This window comes from Ixodes scapularis, unplaced genomic scaffold (genome assembly GCF_016920785.2).
Source record: "Ixodes scapularis isolate PalLabHiFi unplaced genomic scaffold, ASM1692078v2 PGA_scaffold6__148_contigs__length_123643588, whole genome shotgun sequence".
Taxonomy (NCBI): Eukaryota; Metazoa; Arthropoda; class Arachnida; order Ixodida; family Ixodidae; genus Ixodes; species Ixodes scapularis.
This window is the reverse complement of record NW_024609881.1, coordinates 98958800-98976325: the sequence shown is the minus strand read 5'-3', so window position 1 is coordinate 98976325 and position 17526 is coordinate 98958800. Positions and strand designations below refer to the sequence as shown.

The window sequence follows — 17526 nt, the reverse complement described above, 5'->3', positions numbered from 1 at the left end:
CAAGTAGATGCGATTAAGTAGCTCTGGGAAATCAATTATACCATTTACAATCTTATACAAATATGTCAGTTCACGAATTGTTCTCCTGGTATGCAAAGAGTCTAACTTCACGATTTCACCAATCCTCTCATATCTATAGAAATAATTCGGTTGAAAATAACAATCAAACAAAACACGAACGAACCTACGTTGAACACTGTCAATTACACCTGAATTTTTCACTCCAATACAGTTCCAGAGAACTGAGGCATATTCAACACGACTACGCACCAGTGAAGAAAACAAACGTAAAATACAAAGTGGTTTAGAAAAATTGCTTGTCACTCGTGTAATGGCTCCCAGCACTCTAAAGAAAGCATTCGTAATTGTAGTCACGTGATGATTGAAATTAATTGCAGGATTCATAAAAACGCCTAGATCACGGATGACCTCAACGCGAGTAATATTGGTGGAATCTAATACATGGGGAAAACTCAGAATTTCACGTTTTCTAGAAAAGGCCATAACTTTCGTCTCTGACTCATGTAAGAGTCGGTCATTTGAAAAACACCACGCCGAAATAGGATCTATATTGCGCTGAAGACATTCACAATCGTCAACCGTTTTAACCGCTGTAAACAACTTCATATAATCAGCAAATAACAAAAACCGCGTGTGTTTAATACAAGAAACTAGATCATTTACAAAACATAAAAACAGCAAAGGGCCGAGGTTACTGCCTCAAGGAACCCCAGAAGTAGATAAAAAAAGAAGCAGATTATCGGCTGAATAATCGCACAAATTTCAGCCAATGAGATAAGTAACTATCGAGGAGACGACGGTACTTAAGGGGCAGACCGTAACTATAGAGTTTACTCAACAGTAGTCGGTGATCAACTTTGTCAAAAGCTTTTCTCACATCAAACTAGACTACATCCGCTTGTCCTCCGCTATGGACAGATTTCCAGATGCCGTGATTGTCAAGATTCTCCGCGCCATAACTTTGTGTAGAATTTTTCCTTAGATTTCTCAGCTGCTTTAGCATCAGTAATCAATGGTCTGTAAATATATAATTGAACATGCTAGCTAAAGCGAAAAGCACGAAGTTAATTAGTGAATTCTTGTTTATTAAGTATCCATTCATTACTATACACTTACGTCCTGCGTCCGACGCCGCGGACAACATATACCCGAAGGAACTCTGTCTCTATTTCCAGTTCCATATTTTTCATATATACTTTCGTATATTTCGTATTAGTATATATACTAATATATACTATTATTATTATATTATATATTAATATATATATCAGCCTTTAGTGCAGTTGAGTTGAGTTGGTGTCTGTGTGTACGTATACTACCTTTTGTTGATTATATTTCCAGCTCTTTTTTATTCGCTCGCACTTGGCTTCTTGCAGGGCCCTGTCGCACAGGCCATCGTGGCTTTGACGGGCCCGTATACAGATTTGTACCTGAACGTTGACAATAAAATTATTATTATTATTATTATTATCATTATTATTATTATTATTATTATTAACATTAATAATAATAATAATAACAATAATAATATGTTTTTTTTATTTCCATCGACTGTGGTGGTGGGACCCGTGGAAAAAAGCTGCAATATGCAGCTTGACTCATCCATCCCTCATCCTGACTCAGGCACGTAGCCCGGGGGCGGGGGGGGGGGGGGGGGGGGGGGGGGGCTACGTACCTGAGTCAGGATGAGGGATGGATGAGTCAAGCTGCATATTGCAACTTTTTTCCACGGCTCCCCCCCCCCCCCCCCCTGAAATCTTCCATTTTGCTGGGACCTCCTCTGCCCCCTCCCCTTCATACAGTATTTCTTTCACGGGTGGGTTGAATCTGTGAGCACGCGCTTCAAATAAACGCACGACAAAATGTCCCTACAGCATGCATTTCGCGTAAAGAGTGATGAAGAAACGTTAGTGTCGACGAAACATGTATCAACGAAAACGTGTTTTCACAAAGCGCCCGGTGAATAAGAAAGTCAGTAATCTACCTGCAGTTGTCACAAGATTGTAGACAGCTAATGGCAGTCGACTGCCGATAGAATTTCGGAAAAATTATTTTACCGGCTGCTAGAAAAGAGACACTGCCTAATTTTAGAGGTAATCCGGAACGAAACGGTCAATTTTTGCGAAGATGTAGGTTGCAGTGCACTTACGATGAAAATACCGGACTTGAAATATGTAATCCGAGATATATGTCGACACGGCCACTGCAGAACCACACGAACACGAAAACGAAAAGAAAGGGATCCGTGAAGATTCAACACGATGTGGCAGAAGCAGTAGTTTGCCGAACCGAACACTCAACACATCACATGAATTCCTTGAGTTTTTTTTAAAGAAATCGCTTGTTGCCGAAATACGCGTAGGACTTTTCAAACACTGGAAACCTTGGTACACTAGAATACGTTGTCGTGGACGAAACGTAGGGCAGCCCCTATAGTCGGAGCACAGCACACAAACAACTAGGCTGGGAAGCAGACATTCCGAGATCGGAAAAAATCTACTACGTCATCCGTGAAACCTTTACCACATGCTCTGGCTCCTGTCGTTGCCTGCGGACAGACAGCGGAGTCGAGGGATGAAAAAGCCTCCGGTTCATCGGTCCGGCGACTGCTCATCTACTTCCACGCTTTCAGTTTAGGTAGAGAAAGAAAAAGAGTGGAGAGGGAGCTAGCAGCTCCTTCAAGGACAAAGGGGGGGGGGGGGGGTGAGCCCTCGCGAAGGTTCATCTTCACGGGCAACCCAACAATGAACACAACGAGAGTATTTGTCACTTGTATCCGCTTGAACGTTCGACTCAAATTTAACAGTGCAGTGGATGCTATTCGTGGCACTGGTTTTCAGGCAGGTGCCGTGCTCTGCCTTATCTCTAGCTTGAAGAATGTAGTCACGTGGTCCTACCCGGAAACCCGACTGGCCTGAAACAAGCATAGCGTCCACTCTACTGTCAATACCGAGTGAACACCATAGCTCCATACTTCCTAAGAAACTGCCCAACCCAAAAAGTGACCCCCAAAAGAGAATCCAAGCACAAGCTCATCGGGGCGCGTAGCTAGCGAGGCGGTGCATTGATACACCTAGAGGTTTTTAAGGGAGAGGAGGATGCTCATTGTCGGTGTCCAAGTACACTGGCCATGTAACGGAGGGTGCATCTTTCAGGAAAAGGGTGGATGTGCGGCTCATGCACCCGACTACACACTTTTTTTCTTAAAGTGTAAGGTGGCTGGAACGCCTCTCCAACAGGTGTGTTTAACGCGTCCAAAAAAAAAATGGTGCCTCGATTTCCGTCTTGTGAACTTATAGAAATGTCATGCTGAGGCCGCCGCGATCCTGGCGGAGTCACAGCAGCGATGGTGGTTGTGAATGTCACCTGTTCTGCTGCAGGTCGTTCTCCTGTACGACAGTCCAGGGAAGCTTTGGCTCTCAGAAGATGGAACGCTGCGATGACAGCGACACTCGCGTTTGCGCGTGCTTTTTGCCAGAAGTTCTACGACCAACCATTAGGATAGAGATATCCGATAACATGGCACTCCGGCTTTTGTGACGTGACTTGCTCCTACTTTCGGACCATCTTCAATGCATATAGGGATAGGACTCTAAACACACCACTTAGAGACGCGATTCAGAAACCGTCCTAACACTCACAAATAGAAGATGAAATGTCTATATTTTATTGAAATCCTGGAAAACCATTGTAATTTTATTTTTAAAGTCTGCAATATTGTTTAACGCAACTTTATATTTCGAGCAGTTTGGCCGTCGATCCGTTTATGCATTAACCCGCCATGTTAAATTAAGAAATAGGTGTGGCGTGACGTGTGGGTATCACGTGACAGCACTACTTAACAGCGTGATGTTGCACCACGTAGCGACGTCGCCTAATTTCAGCTCACGTGACCACACCGGGGGAGTCAGGTCACGTGACGTGACGTCATGATGTCAAACTGTGTCATAACGGGATACTATGACGTCACTGGACATCCGTTCACTTGAAGTAGATTCTCCTGCTAACTGTAGTGGCGAAATTAAAAAGAAAATCTATAAACTTCACGCAGTAAAACAAATGTTCAAAGTCTTCTCGAAACATTTATACCATCACTTCTTAAACACTGAACTCCACGCACTGCAGGGCTTTAAAGATACAGATTGCTGGTAATTTATTTTCGATTTTCCTTTCGTTTCTTCTAAATATCACAAATGAATGTCTTTCTGGGCGAATTTCTCTGAAGAGAGGTCTTATTAAGGTAGATGAGCTTATTTAAATATATCTAAGCTTATTCTTAACCAAAATATTTACATCGTCAAAATTTCACCCACCATCTCTTTAAAAGGCAGCATTACTAAAATCGCCAAATGTTGTTTTCTTCCTAAAACCTGTGACGCAAAACGTCCAATAAACTCTGAATTCCCTAAACTAAGAACGAAAGATTGGAAAACAAGGGCTTTCAGCCAAAACAAAACTCTGGCAAACACGCCTGTATTTTTCTCCAAATGAAACCCCAAGAAGAGAAAACCCCGGCAATAAGATTAACGGGCTGATTCCTCAGATATCACTCTCATACTTGCTGCAAGTTCAGAAAAATTAAAATTCAACATTTTTTTTTTTTTTTAACATGCAGAAAACTTGCATTTTAAACCTTCCTTTGTGATTTCGACTTACGTTAAAAAGGTCGGAAAATAAAACGAATTAAGATATAACGGCTCTTAAAAGAAAAGCTCACCGAGAGAAATGTTACATATAGGTCAACAAAGCTTATGTAGATTGATGACATATTTCGTGCGGAACATACGCTGCAAAGGTAATGTTCTATACAACACAATGGCATATGCTTATTTTCTGTCAACTTCGCGCATAATATGCCTTTCGCCGCAATACACCATTTTCTAGCCTCTCTATATATACCACCAGAATCTTTCTACCGGAATTCAATGGATAACAGCAAACGGCAAGAGAACGATATGAATTTCTTTGGTCTGAAATTATTGCTCACTCTGTGTATTGTGTTGAACACTGTCGTCGGCAAGTACTACGTTATTGGTTATGCGGCAATCTTATCAAAACACTTGTTGACATATCTATTTACAGAATAATCGCTTAATTGATCAGACTACTTGATCATAGTTGCGCGATGGAGTTTTCTGTGTTTCCGGCGTTAAGAGCCGATTGCGGAATTAGAAACATCTGTACAGGCACAGTCGTGTAGAAGTACCAGGACCATTATTTTATAAGAATTCCACTTCTCTGTAATGAGTACTCGTATATTTATACATTCTAAAGTAACAGCATATTATTTATAGGCATAAGTTTTTAAAACAAAACACCTCTAGTTCAATCAGCAGCCACATGTGACCGATCAAATGTGTAATCAATTGAAGCAGCCGCCAAGGTTCAAAAGTTAGGTCAGTGCAACTCTATCTTCTTCAAACTAATAAACCGATACAGGCGAAGACAAACTGGGTTCCGACCTACAACGCTATTGCAGGCCTTTTCAGAAAATGCCAGTATCTCTCAATATAAAAGACCCATTCGTCTAAGCAGCAGATGCATCCGTGCTAAGCGAACTTTGGCCAAATATACGTTTTGAGAAAGAGAGAGAGAAAGGAACAGAACAAAGTGAATTCGGCAAAGCCGGCTGACACTGCCTCGTCCAATGGGTTGCTTATATATTTGAAGGCTGTGCTTGCCACCTATCCTTGTCACATCTGGGTGATTTGGCTGGAAAATGGTGGCGTCGATAGAAAACACGCGTTTTGACTGCTATCCTTTGCTTAATCTATAATTCAAATAGTATCACTCTAAATTTTTTGCTTGCCTACGGGTCATGGCCAGTGGCGCTTTAAGAAAGGCTTCTGGTATTAACTAGGCTCAATGACAGATGTAGTTCAAATGAGCCTGACACTAGTAAAGCGTGTATTTGGATATTAAAAATATTCGTATTTTTCTTATAATACCGGATTTTATGCAATGTTTCCATCATAATTTTACTTTATTATGTTTATTTTGTATAAACTTCTGCAGGTCAATATGCCCACACTCGGAAAGAAAAGGTATGTGCAGAGGTCGATAACTCACACACACCAAAACTGCAAGGATTAGCGCTTAATTGCAAATAACTATGTGTTCCGATTATTATTTATAATTATAATTTATACCTCAGTTCTGTAGCTGAAGTCTGTGAGTATTTTTATATGAGAATTTTGTTCTGGTACGGAAAAAATATGGCCTTAGTTAAAAAAGTCATTTGTATGAGAAATTTCTTGTGTCCCGTAAACACATATGCATTATACAAGATATATAAGAACGTATAAGAACATATCAGAACCATATAAGAGCTATATAAGGAGTATATAAGAATTATATAAGACACATAAGAACCATATAAAAAATTATAAGAAACTTCCCCAAAGTTTCTTATATGGTGCTTGTATGTTCTTATATATCTTATATAGCTCTTATATAGTTCTTATCTTGTCCTTATATGTTCTGATATAACTTGTATAATTCATGTGTGTTTATTGGACACAGAAATTTCTCATACAAATGAGAATTTTGAATAAGGTGTATCTCACATCAGAGAAACAAGTTTTCATTAGCTTGGATTTCCTGCACAATTTCATATATAAATGTTAAAACTACTAAAATAATATTGAATTTACTTTTGTATATAGCAACGAAGTTTGATTTGTTACTCTGAAAAGTTCCGGTCAAGACCAAGACTACATGTCTAAAAGTGCACGAATTTCTCATTTTACTCAAATATTTACCAAGCCGTTAATTTGTGGTATTTTTATTTTCTGCCTTTTGAAGGACAAAACAAAGTTTAGAAAGCAATGTCTGAAACTCCACAACGAATACCGGAAGCGTCACAGAAGTCCAAGAATGGCTCTAAATGATAAGGTATATTGCGTCATCAGATTTAAATTTTTTTAAAGACCTTCACAAGTAAATTTGAAATTAAGAGCTCCGATTGCTTCTCGGTATTTCTTCAGACATAATAATACAAGACATAAAATTCTTAGTCCCCGCATAAATGTGCTATAAGCTGGTCAATTCACAACCCTGTGAAATTACCGTTCTAAATTAGATAACCCATGTCTTTCGAGATAGCCAAGATTGATCAATATCAAAACCGCCCTAAGTGCTATATTAGCGAGCATGTACCCTGTAGCCATTCTACAAAGAACAGCTGCTAGTGGGAGTCCCCTGGATATTGCATGCTCTTCCTTCGAAAAAAAACTACCAGTGAAGGTATGAATTTCATGATCGCTCCCTTCCCCCAATGGTGACTTTATGAGATAACAAAAATTATAGTCCGTCGAACAGAATTCTAACCAGGGACCTATGGATGACAGAATTAAATCAATTGGTCCACAGTCAACCACTTCATCAACAAACCTATTGGCCTGTAGCTCTCAAGTTTTCAGCAGCACTCCAGGCGAGAAAAATACAATATTTGTGGTTAGCGTTTTGAAAATCCGTCCTTACGTCGTTTACCCACTACAGTTTTTATACTCCGTTTCATTATAAGTGCCAGCACAGCATAAGCTGCGAAAGCGAGCTTAGAGTTTTTAGTGTCCCTGCCAAGCATGCGCGCCTGTACAGTGCGAGGCTGGTGCGAGCATCGTTCAAGCAAACATGATTTAGCATGTAGCTTCGGCTTCGTTATCACGAACAGTGAAACGTACTTGCTCACAAGTACTTTCAAAGAAATATTACAAATAATAAGGATTAAAGGAATGTTTGATGGGTTGCTAAAATCGCGAGCTGCATTATTTCTTTTTTTTAGACGCCTTGATTTCGCGCATAGACAGATGCTGACAGACGCCTGTATTCGAACGTAGCTCAGACGTAACCGAATGTCACGGCGGCGATTTTATGGTTATAAAGCGAGGATGGTGCAGCCGGCATTACATGGTCGCGACTTGCGGACTCGCTCGCTCTCCCTCCACCTTTCCTGCCCGAGTGCAACGGGCTTATTTACGAGACAAGATTCTATGAATGACCTTCCAAACTGCTTTACCGTCTTGAGCGCCTAGAGCGGGCACACAACGCCAGAGATGGCAAAAGGCAACGAGCTTGTGATAGAGCACGAGCGTTCGAAATCAACGCACAGCCTTTCGTACCTTGTCAGCATCTATGGGGAGCGCGCGACACCTAAAAAGGGCGCGCCGCTTCAACGTGGAATAAAACCCCTCGATGCGTTTGGGTTTATCTATAAAGTAGCGTCAAATGCGCCAGTGCGCGAGTCCGGTGTCCCGAACGGCCTTGGAGTCGAATGGCGGCGGCGCAGCACTGAAAGGAGCGGCTCTTTTACGCGAATGGCGGCGGAGCACACACACGTTCCACGTATGTTGCACGTTTTCACAACAGTGGTTCCTGATACTTGATCCAGAGGCTTTAGGTCCCAGCGCAAATCTGCTCGAAGGGGTGTGGCGTGAAACCTTTCCTCGGTATGTGTTGTGCGCTGACGCATACCCTCCTATATACTAACAAGGCCTGGCAGATCGCCACGAGAAGCGGCCTCCGAAATGGAAAAGGTGGAGCGGCACCCAACGGATGAGAGGAGTGCCGGGTGACTGGCGCCCCGCTGCGGCGAGACGACAAAAAACATTTGTCCCGAGCGAACAAGTGTGTTTGGGCTCCTGGCAGCTGCAAAAGCTGTGCGCTGCTGTCCGGGTTCCCCGAGAAATGACTCTCTGATGCTCTGTGCTACGAGATGCTCGCGCTCTAAATCTGCAACCGGGCACTCTATGGCTCCGTCGTCGAGATGCCAGGCTTTGTGAGTATAGAGGAGAATCTGGCTGAACTGTTGTGCGCGAGCGCACGGTTCTCGAGAGCGTTTCGTACTCCGCGTGCTCATGCAGGGCGCACTTCTACTATCTTGTACACCGTACCTCTACGCCGAGCCTCTTTGAGTGGAACCCCACTTGCTCTCACGTCTTCTTTTTTGTAAAGCTAATGTCGCTTACCTCTAATGGGTTACTCCGGCGCTTCCTCTATAGTTGCTGATTGGCCTCAAAATTTTCTAAACACACCAGCAAACATTTCTAAAATAGAAATTCAAATATGGGAGACAATAAAATTAATTTTGCGAAATTTTAGAATTTACAATTTCGATCCTCCCTTCGTTTTTCTAAGTGATAATCTCTAAAGGACACAATAAACAGGTGACGTCAGGGGAAGGCAGGGGTTCGCTTTTTGGATTGTAGACCTTGTTCCCAACTGATTAAAGGCAGTTTTATGGTGTCAAATAAATGCTCTGGAAGCTCGCTATAGCACCGACACGGCAGCACGAAGCAAATGTTTGGCAAAGTCCATTTTTAGACTACCCGCTCGACCTGCAAGCCTGCCTTCCCCTGACGTCACGGCACTGAGAAGAGCGGGTACATTGGAATGTTGGCTTTGGCATAATTTTTACTTTCCGATTTCACAATAACTATTCTGAATTTAGCAATTCTAAATAACCTACCGCAAAGGGTAAACGCCGATGATTCCGAAAGTATAGGCGATTGGGGTAGCTCAAGAAGTCGCTGAATCACCCCTTTAAGCTGGTGCCTTTTCTTGCACAGTATTTAACAGCACTTGCCGGCTACAGTTGGTGGAGCCCTCTTGATAGTAAATGACGACCAAAAAGGACACCAGTTGCTTCGCGCTCGCTGCAAAAGTGTCTATAAACCCAAAAGGCAGCGATTTAAAATCTTTATATTTTCTGTTTTCAAAGACCCTAATAATTTTTTTTTTCCATATGATCGCGCTATGAATAGAGGAAAAAGAACTTCAGACCTAATTGATTTTGTTTATCTGCTCGGCACAACTCCTCTTGTAGCCACCAAGCGTAACCGTCAACTCTCGTTAGTTTACGTGCAGGCACGGCGTCTCCTCCTCCGCATTCCCATGTGACGCTCGTTCCTCGATCTGACGCCGGTGTAAAGGTGTCGTACCGGGATATTCGAAAGCCTACCTACGTTCAGCGTTCCTGTCTTTTTCCTATCATGTGATACGATCCGCTGTACAGGCTTGAAGCTTGAATGAGATTATCTCCCAGTATTGCAACCGGCAACGACGGTAGCTCGGCGTGATAATCGGCGACGGTCTGGAAACTTCTCCAGGGCGACATACACGAGTGTCACAAATGGATAAAATCAGCATGAAATGTAAACTTCCCTCCTTAATTTAACAGATTGATATATCGCTTTTGGACCGAGCCCAGCCTACTGAGAATCGAAGTATCGCGGTTGTTTTATTCCAGCGCATGAAGCGAATTTATGTTTACAGTATTTTGTTCAAGAGTAAGAGAAGTTAGCGCAGACTGTGGGCTTGGGCGCTTATTTAGCACGATTCTCATGCACGCATAATTCATTAGGAATTGCTGACGCAATGCATGCGCTTCTTCGAATCCTACGCGCGATGTACAAGTAAAATGGCTTTTCTAAGAAGCGCACAGCGGCCCCACTGTCTTGTCACACGCTGCGAATATGAGATTTCGGCTGTGGTCACGATCACTGTAGTCGAAATACCGTTGTACCTGTGCATTCGAACAACCACCCGAGCAGACAAACTTGTAAGCCGTATCGCTAGGCCTCGAAAGTTCGTAGAGGGTCCGAAGAACGCGAATTTTAATCACAGGGCACTGACAATGCAAGTCACAGATAAGGTGATTATGACGAACTAAAGCGGAATGAAAAGCGTAAACCAAAATTGTGTGAAAAACTTCGTAATCGAGCTCAAGAGTCGACGCGAAAACGTGATTAGTGCCAGAATTATACCGATTCACGCAAGTTTCGAGCTGCTATCGCTGTGACGCACGTTATGCGATATCTTTATTGCACTCGATTTTTTATTAGAATTTCAAAGGTAGGCATCAATTCTTATATGAGGTAGACCGCACAAACAAGGAGTATCTCCATATAATTTTACCGCGAGCATGGTCGTGCTGAAACTGCACATTGCCCCGTCTTCTTTGCTGCCAGAAGACTCTGTAAATAAATTTACGACAAATGGCTACGCAACTGTGTTGTTATGTGTAGCGTTCTTGCATAACAAACGTTTAAGCCTACTCTGAGTTTTTAGACGTCAGACGCCTCCGTTCACCGCGCTCTTCATCAGATAGCTTAACGCGCACCAGGTGTACACTTGATAGTTGTTCCCACAATGAAGCGAATACATCGTAATCGGATTGATAAACGTGGCGATCTTCCAGAGCCTCCCATACTCGCAATCCCCTCTTCCTCGGCGCTGACAGGTTGTCAAGCGCCTCCTAGTTTACCTCACTCTTTCTCGCCTGCCCCTCTGGTCCCATGACCTCCCCGTTAATTAATCAACGTTGAGCACTTAACCAATCAGTGTCCAACCTCGCGTTCACGCTTTTGCCCAGGTCTCATGAATTGCCGAACAAATAGCCTAAAAGCGTTTTACGTTAATATTTACAAGACTATGAGGTCAAAAGAACTGCCGTTTGCGTATTCGGGGGAAACAAATCCAAGAGCATTTACGCTGTCTGTAGCGTGTTTCACAGCGACAACAGCTCGGTACTCACATAATGCTCTGTCTTTGTGACGTCCCTGTCGAAGCCGCCTAGGTGGCTCCGAGGCGAGAGCGCTGGCCTACGGATCCCCATGTGGCGGGTTCGAATCCCGGCCGAAGGGCCCGCAATCTGACGGAGGCTTATTGCAGAGGAGGCGCCGTGTAACCGAGCTTTCGGTTGCACGTCGAAAGATCAGCAGGCGGTCGAAAATAAATCCTCAGTCCTCCGCTGGGGCGTGCCAGATGCCAGTCCTTGGTTTGGCACGTAAAACCTCCAAATTTGACTTTTTGTCCCTCTCGATTCTCCGCCACGTCCTGAGCACAACTTCGGGGGTTTTCAAGTCATTTGCGCCTCTGCACTCGAATCGGTTTTCCTACCTCATCCATACACTATCTCCAATTAGCCACTTCAGTGCGTGCGGAATACTGCGCGTGCCGCAACCTTCCAGAGAGCAAGGTGATCAAACTCCTGGAAAATATCACCGATGTTTGGCGAAGGAGAACCATCCCACCCGAATGTAACAAAGCCATCGTCATTCCCAAACGCGGCAAGCTGCCTTGATCTTTTAAGTTTTTGACTTTCAAAAACATTGTAGTAAAAGAACGATTTGGTTTTCAGAAAAAAAAAATCAAGAGAAGTTGCACTTCTTGGAATTCAAAAAAAAATTCTGGAGAACATAAAACAAAGCATATACACGCTTCGTACAAAAAACAAAAAAAAAGGCTTTTGATTGCGTCCAACATGACAGGCTTTTACAGAAACTTTTGTTCTCCGGAATACGCGGTATTGCCTTATCGCTGCTTAAAAGTTACCTCACAATGAGAACGCAATATACAGCAATAAATGGATTAACGTCAAACGTTTAGAACCTAGATCAAGGGGTTCCTCAGGGGTTTATTATTGGTCCCATGTTATGTTTGTTATGCATAAACGTCATTGTAAATATGCATGGCAGTTCAAATATAGTCCTATATGCTGCAGCAACAAACATTTTATATTCTGGCTTAGACATCTACAACCTACTTGCAAGGGCAAAACAGTGGTCGCGAGGATAAGACTTATGAGTAAGTTCTAATAAACCATATTTAAACGTAAAAAAACACTGTACTAACTGTTTAGACCAAAAGGAAAGATACCACCTTCCCATTTTCAGTTAGAGTTCCAGGACTCTTACACTCAAGCATTTTCAATCATTCGATTCTTCGGGGTTCGATTCCATGAAAACCTATCATGGACGCCACATACCGAGTATTTAAAGTCCTTGTCAAGCTATTGGCATTTTAAATATATTATGATATTACCTTCTAACGAACCTGAAATGGCAAATTTATTTCACCCTCCTGCACTCCCGCATTAACAACTGCCTTTCAGTGTGGTCAACTACATACCAAAAAAAAATACAGACAGTATTTTATCCATAAATGAGAGAGAATTCCGACCAACTGGTAACGTACAACTTCTTAAAAGTGCCACACCATAATTTAGAACATACCAAACGCTCAACGGAAGAGATCTACATAAATACAAACTGTCACTTGAAATTTGGCGTCAATTTCAGCTCGATAAATTGTCGTTCCATGCAAAGTACCACGAGAAACATAAGCCGTATGATTTAAGGCGACATAAATTACCACCATCGTGTTCGTGAACGAATTCTGGAGAGAGAGGTTGAGTTTTTTTATACCAAACCATTTAAACCAGAACCTGTAACTTTTAGGTACATTGGATTGCGTACAATCACTCTATAAAACATAGTCCAAACAAAAATTTACTCACAGAAGAATAGAAATGAACGTGTTTTAAGCAAAATGCGTAGGATGATTGATAACCAGCAAATGTCTTTTCATGCTACGTTGTTCTGTGATGTATTTGTTTTGTTTTTTATGGAGTTTTAGTTTGGAGTGAAATTGTATCAGTTCCTATGTGCTTCATGTTCTTCCTACCGTTGCTGCCAAAAGGGTGGCATGGCCCAGTCAGGCGTTCATGCCTTTTGTCATCTCCTCTGTGACATCTCTCTACAGCTACGTCTTACAGGTACAAACAACAACAACGTGTTAATGTGCAGTCACTGCCAAGGTTAGGTTGGCAGGGGGTGTCCCTTGAACGCCAAGCCTTCAGCACGCGCCCATTGGCCTTAGCTGTGCTTGGGCTCTGTGTGGACGCTCGAGGCTAACGAGACAGACAAGCGTCACCGAAAATACACAGAAACTGAATGTATGCACCCTTTAATTCACTAAAATGTGTTCCTTCGACAATAGTTTTTGTTGTTGTTTTGTAGCTTAGTTGGTCGAGCGGTTGATTGTAGCAGAAACAATTGCTTTCGTTCATAAGTCGCTGGTGTGAATCCGGCTGGAGTGACGAAATTTTTGTTTTCTTATAAATTCAGCAGCCGGCGCACCTTGAAGCCTCAGGTGCGGTGGCGGGGAGCGATAATGTGATTGATGACGTTCTCGGGTGTTTTCGCGGAGGACATTCATGCAGTTTCCCCTGGGAGATTCCAACTAACATGCTGTCGCTATAAAACAGGAGACGAATAACTGTACATACAGTACGTTTTCTGACGTTTTATACTGTATTTGTTGACAAAAGTAACTTTTCTAATATTCCCGCCCACATTACAAAACCAAGTTCATTTCAAATGTCTGCGGAAGAGGAGCAAAGTGTTTTTATCTTTTGTTAGCTGTGTTTTGTTGTTGTTAAAGGGTAACTGAAAAGGAAAAAAAAGTATTTTTTTAACAGCCTAATTGGGACGAGCATGTCACAAAACAAATGTTCCGCGAAAAAAAAATATTTTTTTTGTCAATATTTTTGCCACAGGACGTAATTTAGTCGGAGTCAGAACCTCTCCACATTTGAAACTCCCGCTCCTTCGACCACCGCGGAAGAGGAGTACGCCCCGCCCCTCACTCTCCTTGCGTTGCGGAGTTGAACGACGCAACCTCTCGACTTCCGGCAAGATCTGGTAATAACGCACGGCGGCTTTGGTTTGACGCGGTTTGCGAGCATATGTAGCGAAGACGTGACCGGAGAGGTGCCCCTGTGATGTTTCTGGAAGATGGAAAGTATCATCCGTAATCGTCGTGCGTGCTTTGAAAGCGAAGGGAGTTACGAAATTCACGAGTGCGCAACCACAAGCCAAGGTTCACGACAGCGCTGCGTTGGTTTCGGCGATCTCGTTCTGTTTGGTGCAACACGGCGATCCGACAAAGAGCTGAAACGTTCGTGGTGTGTATAATGCGGTGCTAACACGGAGCGCAAATTGGTTGTCGTGGGGTTGACGTTCAACCAGTTCAGTCCCGTCGTCGTCAGCTGATCCAGTCAAACTGGTCCGGGAGGACGCAGCGAGCGTTTTTAAAAGTAAAGCTGCCTCGTTCTGTTTCAAAGTGTGGAAGTTTCCCGACGCATACCGTGAGTAAAAAGCTGCGGGCGTTTTCAACAAAATTACGTCATTTTAATTGAACAATAGACTCCGAATTGTTGTCGTAAATCTGTCGTTTTTATGCTTCGTGTTGGACTGTGTTTGCCCAGCAACATGTTGCATCGTGCGGTGTGAATAAATTTGGGCACAATTTCGTACCTGCCTACAGATGCATGAACTGAGACCACTTTTTACGTAGTGAACATAGTGCTTTTTTATTTTGGGTCTAGTCGCGGATGTTAGGTGCACACTGGGCGAATCTCGACGGCCTCCAGAGCGATATGACGAGAACGCAACTGGACACGTTTGTCGCTACGCGAACGCCCGATTGCCTCCAGCCAATAGCATTCCTTTCGGGGCGAAATGGCTGCTGGAAGGCTCGCTGTCGGGATCACTCATCTGACATTTCCGAAAAGTCGGTAAATGTACGCGCAAGCAAACAAACAAACAAGAAAAAAAGCACGCTAAGCCAGCAAAGAGGAAAACGAAAGAACCGCGCGATGAAAGTCAAAACCGCGCGTCGCTTCCTATCACTAACACCTGCGACAGCTGCTAAACACACACAACTTCACTTCAAGAAGTCTCACTCAAGCACCTGGGTCAGTACGAAACACTTATCATTTCGACGAAACGATTAGTCGAGGTAGGCGAGACAGGCTGGAGCAGAGATTTCGGCGGCCATGAAAGAATGGCGAAGCTTTTGTTTGTTGTGGTATAAATGCAAACGGAAGTGCCCGTCTTGTAAACATTTTGTAAAGATTAATAACTCTCATCACATGGGTTATTTTTTAAACGTAAAAATATGCCTTTCAAAAGAAAATTGCAACATATAACAAAGGTTTAACAACCAAGAACTAAGCTGTCAATCAAACTCTTAGCCAATGAGAAGTATAGCAGCCGATTGGTATTCAACGTCACGGAATACCAACTTCGTGGCGCGCGATTCAAAACTGACGAAATAGCCGCAAACTAAAATCGGTCGCACGCAATAAATATTGCTGTAATTGTTTTTTTCTTGCGGAAAAATTGTTTTTTTACATGCTTGACCCAATTAGGCTGCTTAAAATTCTTTTTCTTTGCAGTTACCCTTTAAGGCATGTTCACACAAACAACTCGGCTATCTCAGTGCTATAAACGCAGCGCTCACTGGGTGCTATATCAGCATCTTTTTGCATGTCGCCCGGTCTTTTCCAGTTTGTGCTCATAATGCAGCCGCAACAGGCGCTAACACTACTGCCGATCCGCGCAGAATTTTTGCAATACCAGCCATGCGCTTCCTTTCTAAACCGGTCTTTGTGGTAACACTATTAGCTCTAGCGATTGGCGTCTATATTTTGGCACAATGCCAAACTGGGGTTACCATGTCGAATGAAACTTTTTGTTGCTTTCTTTGCGTTTTGTTCTGAAGCGTCAAAAAAGGGAATAAGGTAAAAAACGTGTGTACGTGCATTTTTTTTCTCAACGATATATTTTCTATTGTCTTGCTCCCTCATTGACACAAATAATTTTATTGGTAGAACTTAGATACTGATAGCAGTTTATATGTATATATTATTTTTATAGTTAAATGTGTGGACTCTATGAATTCAATTTAAGTAAAATATCTACCGCTATAATGTCTTTCATTTAGCTCATAATTCGGCAATATTAAGCAAGTTAGGGCCCTAAATCCTCTGCTTATATCCTATAGAATGCTTGGGGATGTCAATGCTTAGAATATTTTTCGTTCATCATGATTTATGGTTCTGTCTCCCTCACAGATAAACTTGTGGGCTCAAGATTGGGCAGAAACAAACGCTGCTCAAGACATGATGCAACACCGATCGAACAATCCTTATGGCGAAAATCTTTACATGTTTGGGCCATCGCCAGCTCCCAAAGGACCAAATCGTTAGTGAGCATTATATCTTAAATTAAACTTTTGGCACGCTTATACCCAATAAAAAAATGTGGAGATAGACAAGCGAGCATTGCAGCAACTCAAATTTTTGACGAGGATAATTAATTTTAACGGTAACGGCCCTGGACTTATTCCGTCGTAAGAATTCATAATATTTACACCGATGTTCTGATACGTTTTTAGATTCGTACTCGACGAAACAGTTGCAAATTTTTACTCCGGAGGCTTTTCAGAAGGGTTTATTTTATTTAAGAATCCCCCAGGGGAGTTCACGCGTGTTTCGTGTTATATGATTTGGGACAAAGACGGAACGCTTGTAAAGTGAAACAAATCAGATGTTTGGAAACTCGGACAGCTGAAAACAATTATATTAGAACGGAAAAGGTGCGAGTAGAAAAATATGGTGAAAAAAGAGAGAGAGGAAGAGGAGACAAAGAGCGCGAGGAGACATCAGAGCTCAAAGCTTGGGTTATAATGACTACGGGGTAGACAGCAAGCTAACTGCATTTGTCTCGAGTCTGCATAAATCAGAAAGAGAAATACCTAAGTAATGGCAAACATTCCTTCGGTAATACTTCCCAGCTAACCTGCACTATCACAGCGACTTGTCACATAAAGAACAAAAACCATTATACAATATGGTTTTTGTTCTTGTCTGGCCTCATG

At 42.6% G+C, this 17526-nt stretch overlaps 1 protein-coding gene across 1 annotated transcript; it reads left to right on the top strand.

Moving 5' to 3' along the window:
• The first annotated feature begins 4976 nt into the window (after positions 1–4976).
• On the top strand, positions 4977–16855 carry LOC120849143 (Golgi-associated plant pathogenesis-related protein 1-like). The gene is made up of 4 exons (XM_040221288.1): positions 4977–5037; positions 6037–6065; positions 6826–6915; positions 16721–16855. The coding sequence occupies exons 1-4, from the start codon at positions 4977–4979 to the stop codon at positions 16853–16855; spliced, it is 315 nt and encodes a 104-aa protein (XP_040077222.1).
• Positions 16856–17526: the final 671 nt, after the last annotated feature.

Coding starts and splice junctions, on each gene's coding strand:
- LOC120849143 (XM_040221288.1), top strand. CDS start 4,977: ATGAATTTCTTTGGTCTGAAATTATTGCTCACTCTGTGTATTGTGTTG. Junction 5,038..6,036: donor TGTGTTGAACACTGTCGTCG/GCAAGTACTACG, acceptor AAACTTCTGCAG/GTCAATATGCCCACACTCGG. Junction 6,066..6,825: donor CCCACACTCGGAAAGAAAAG/GTATGTGCAGAG, acceptor TGCCTTTTGAAG/GACAAAACAAAGTTTAGAAA.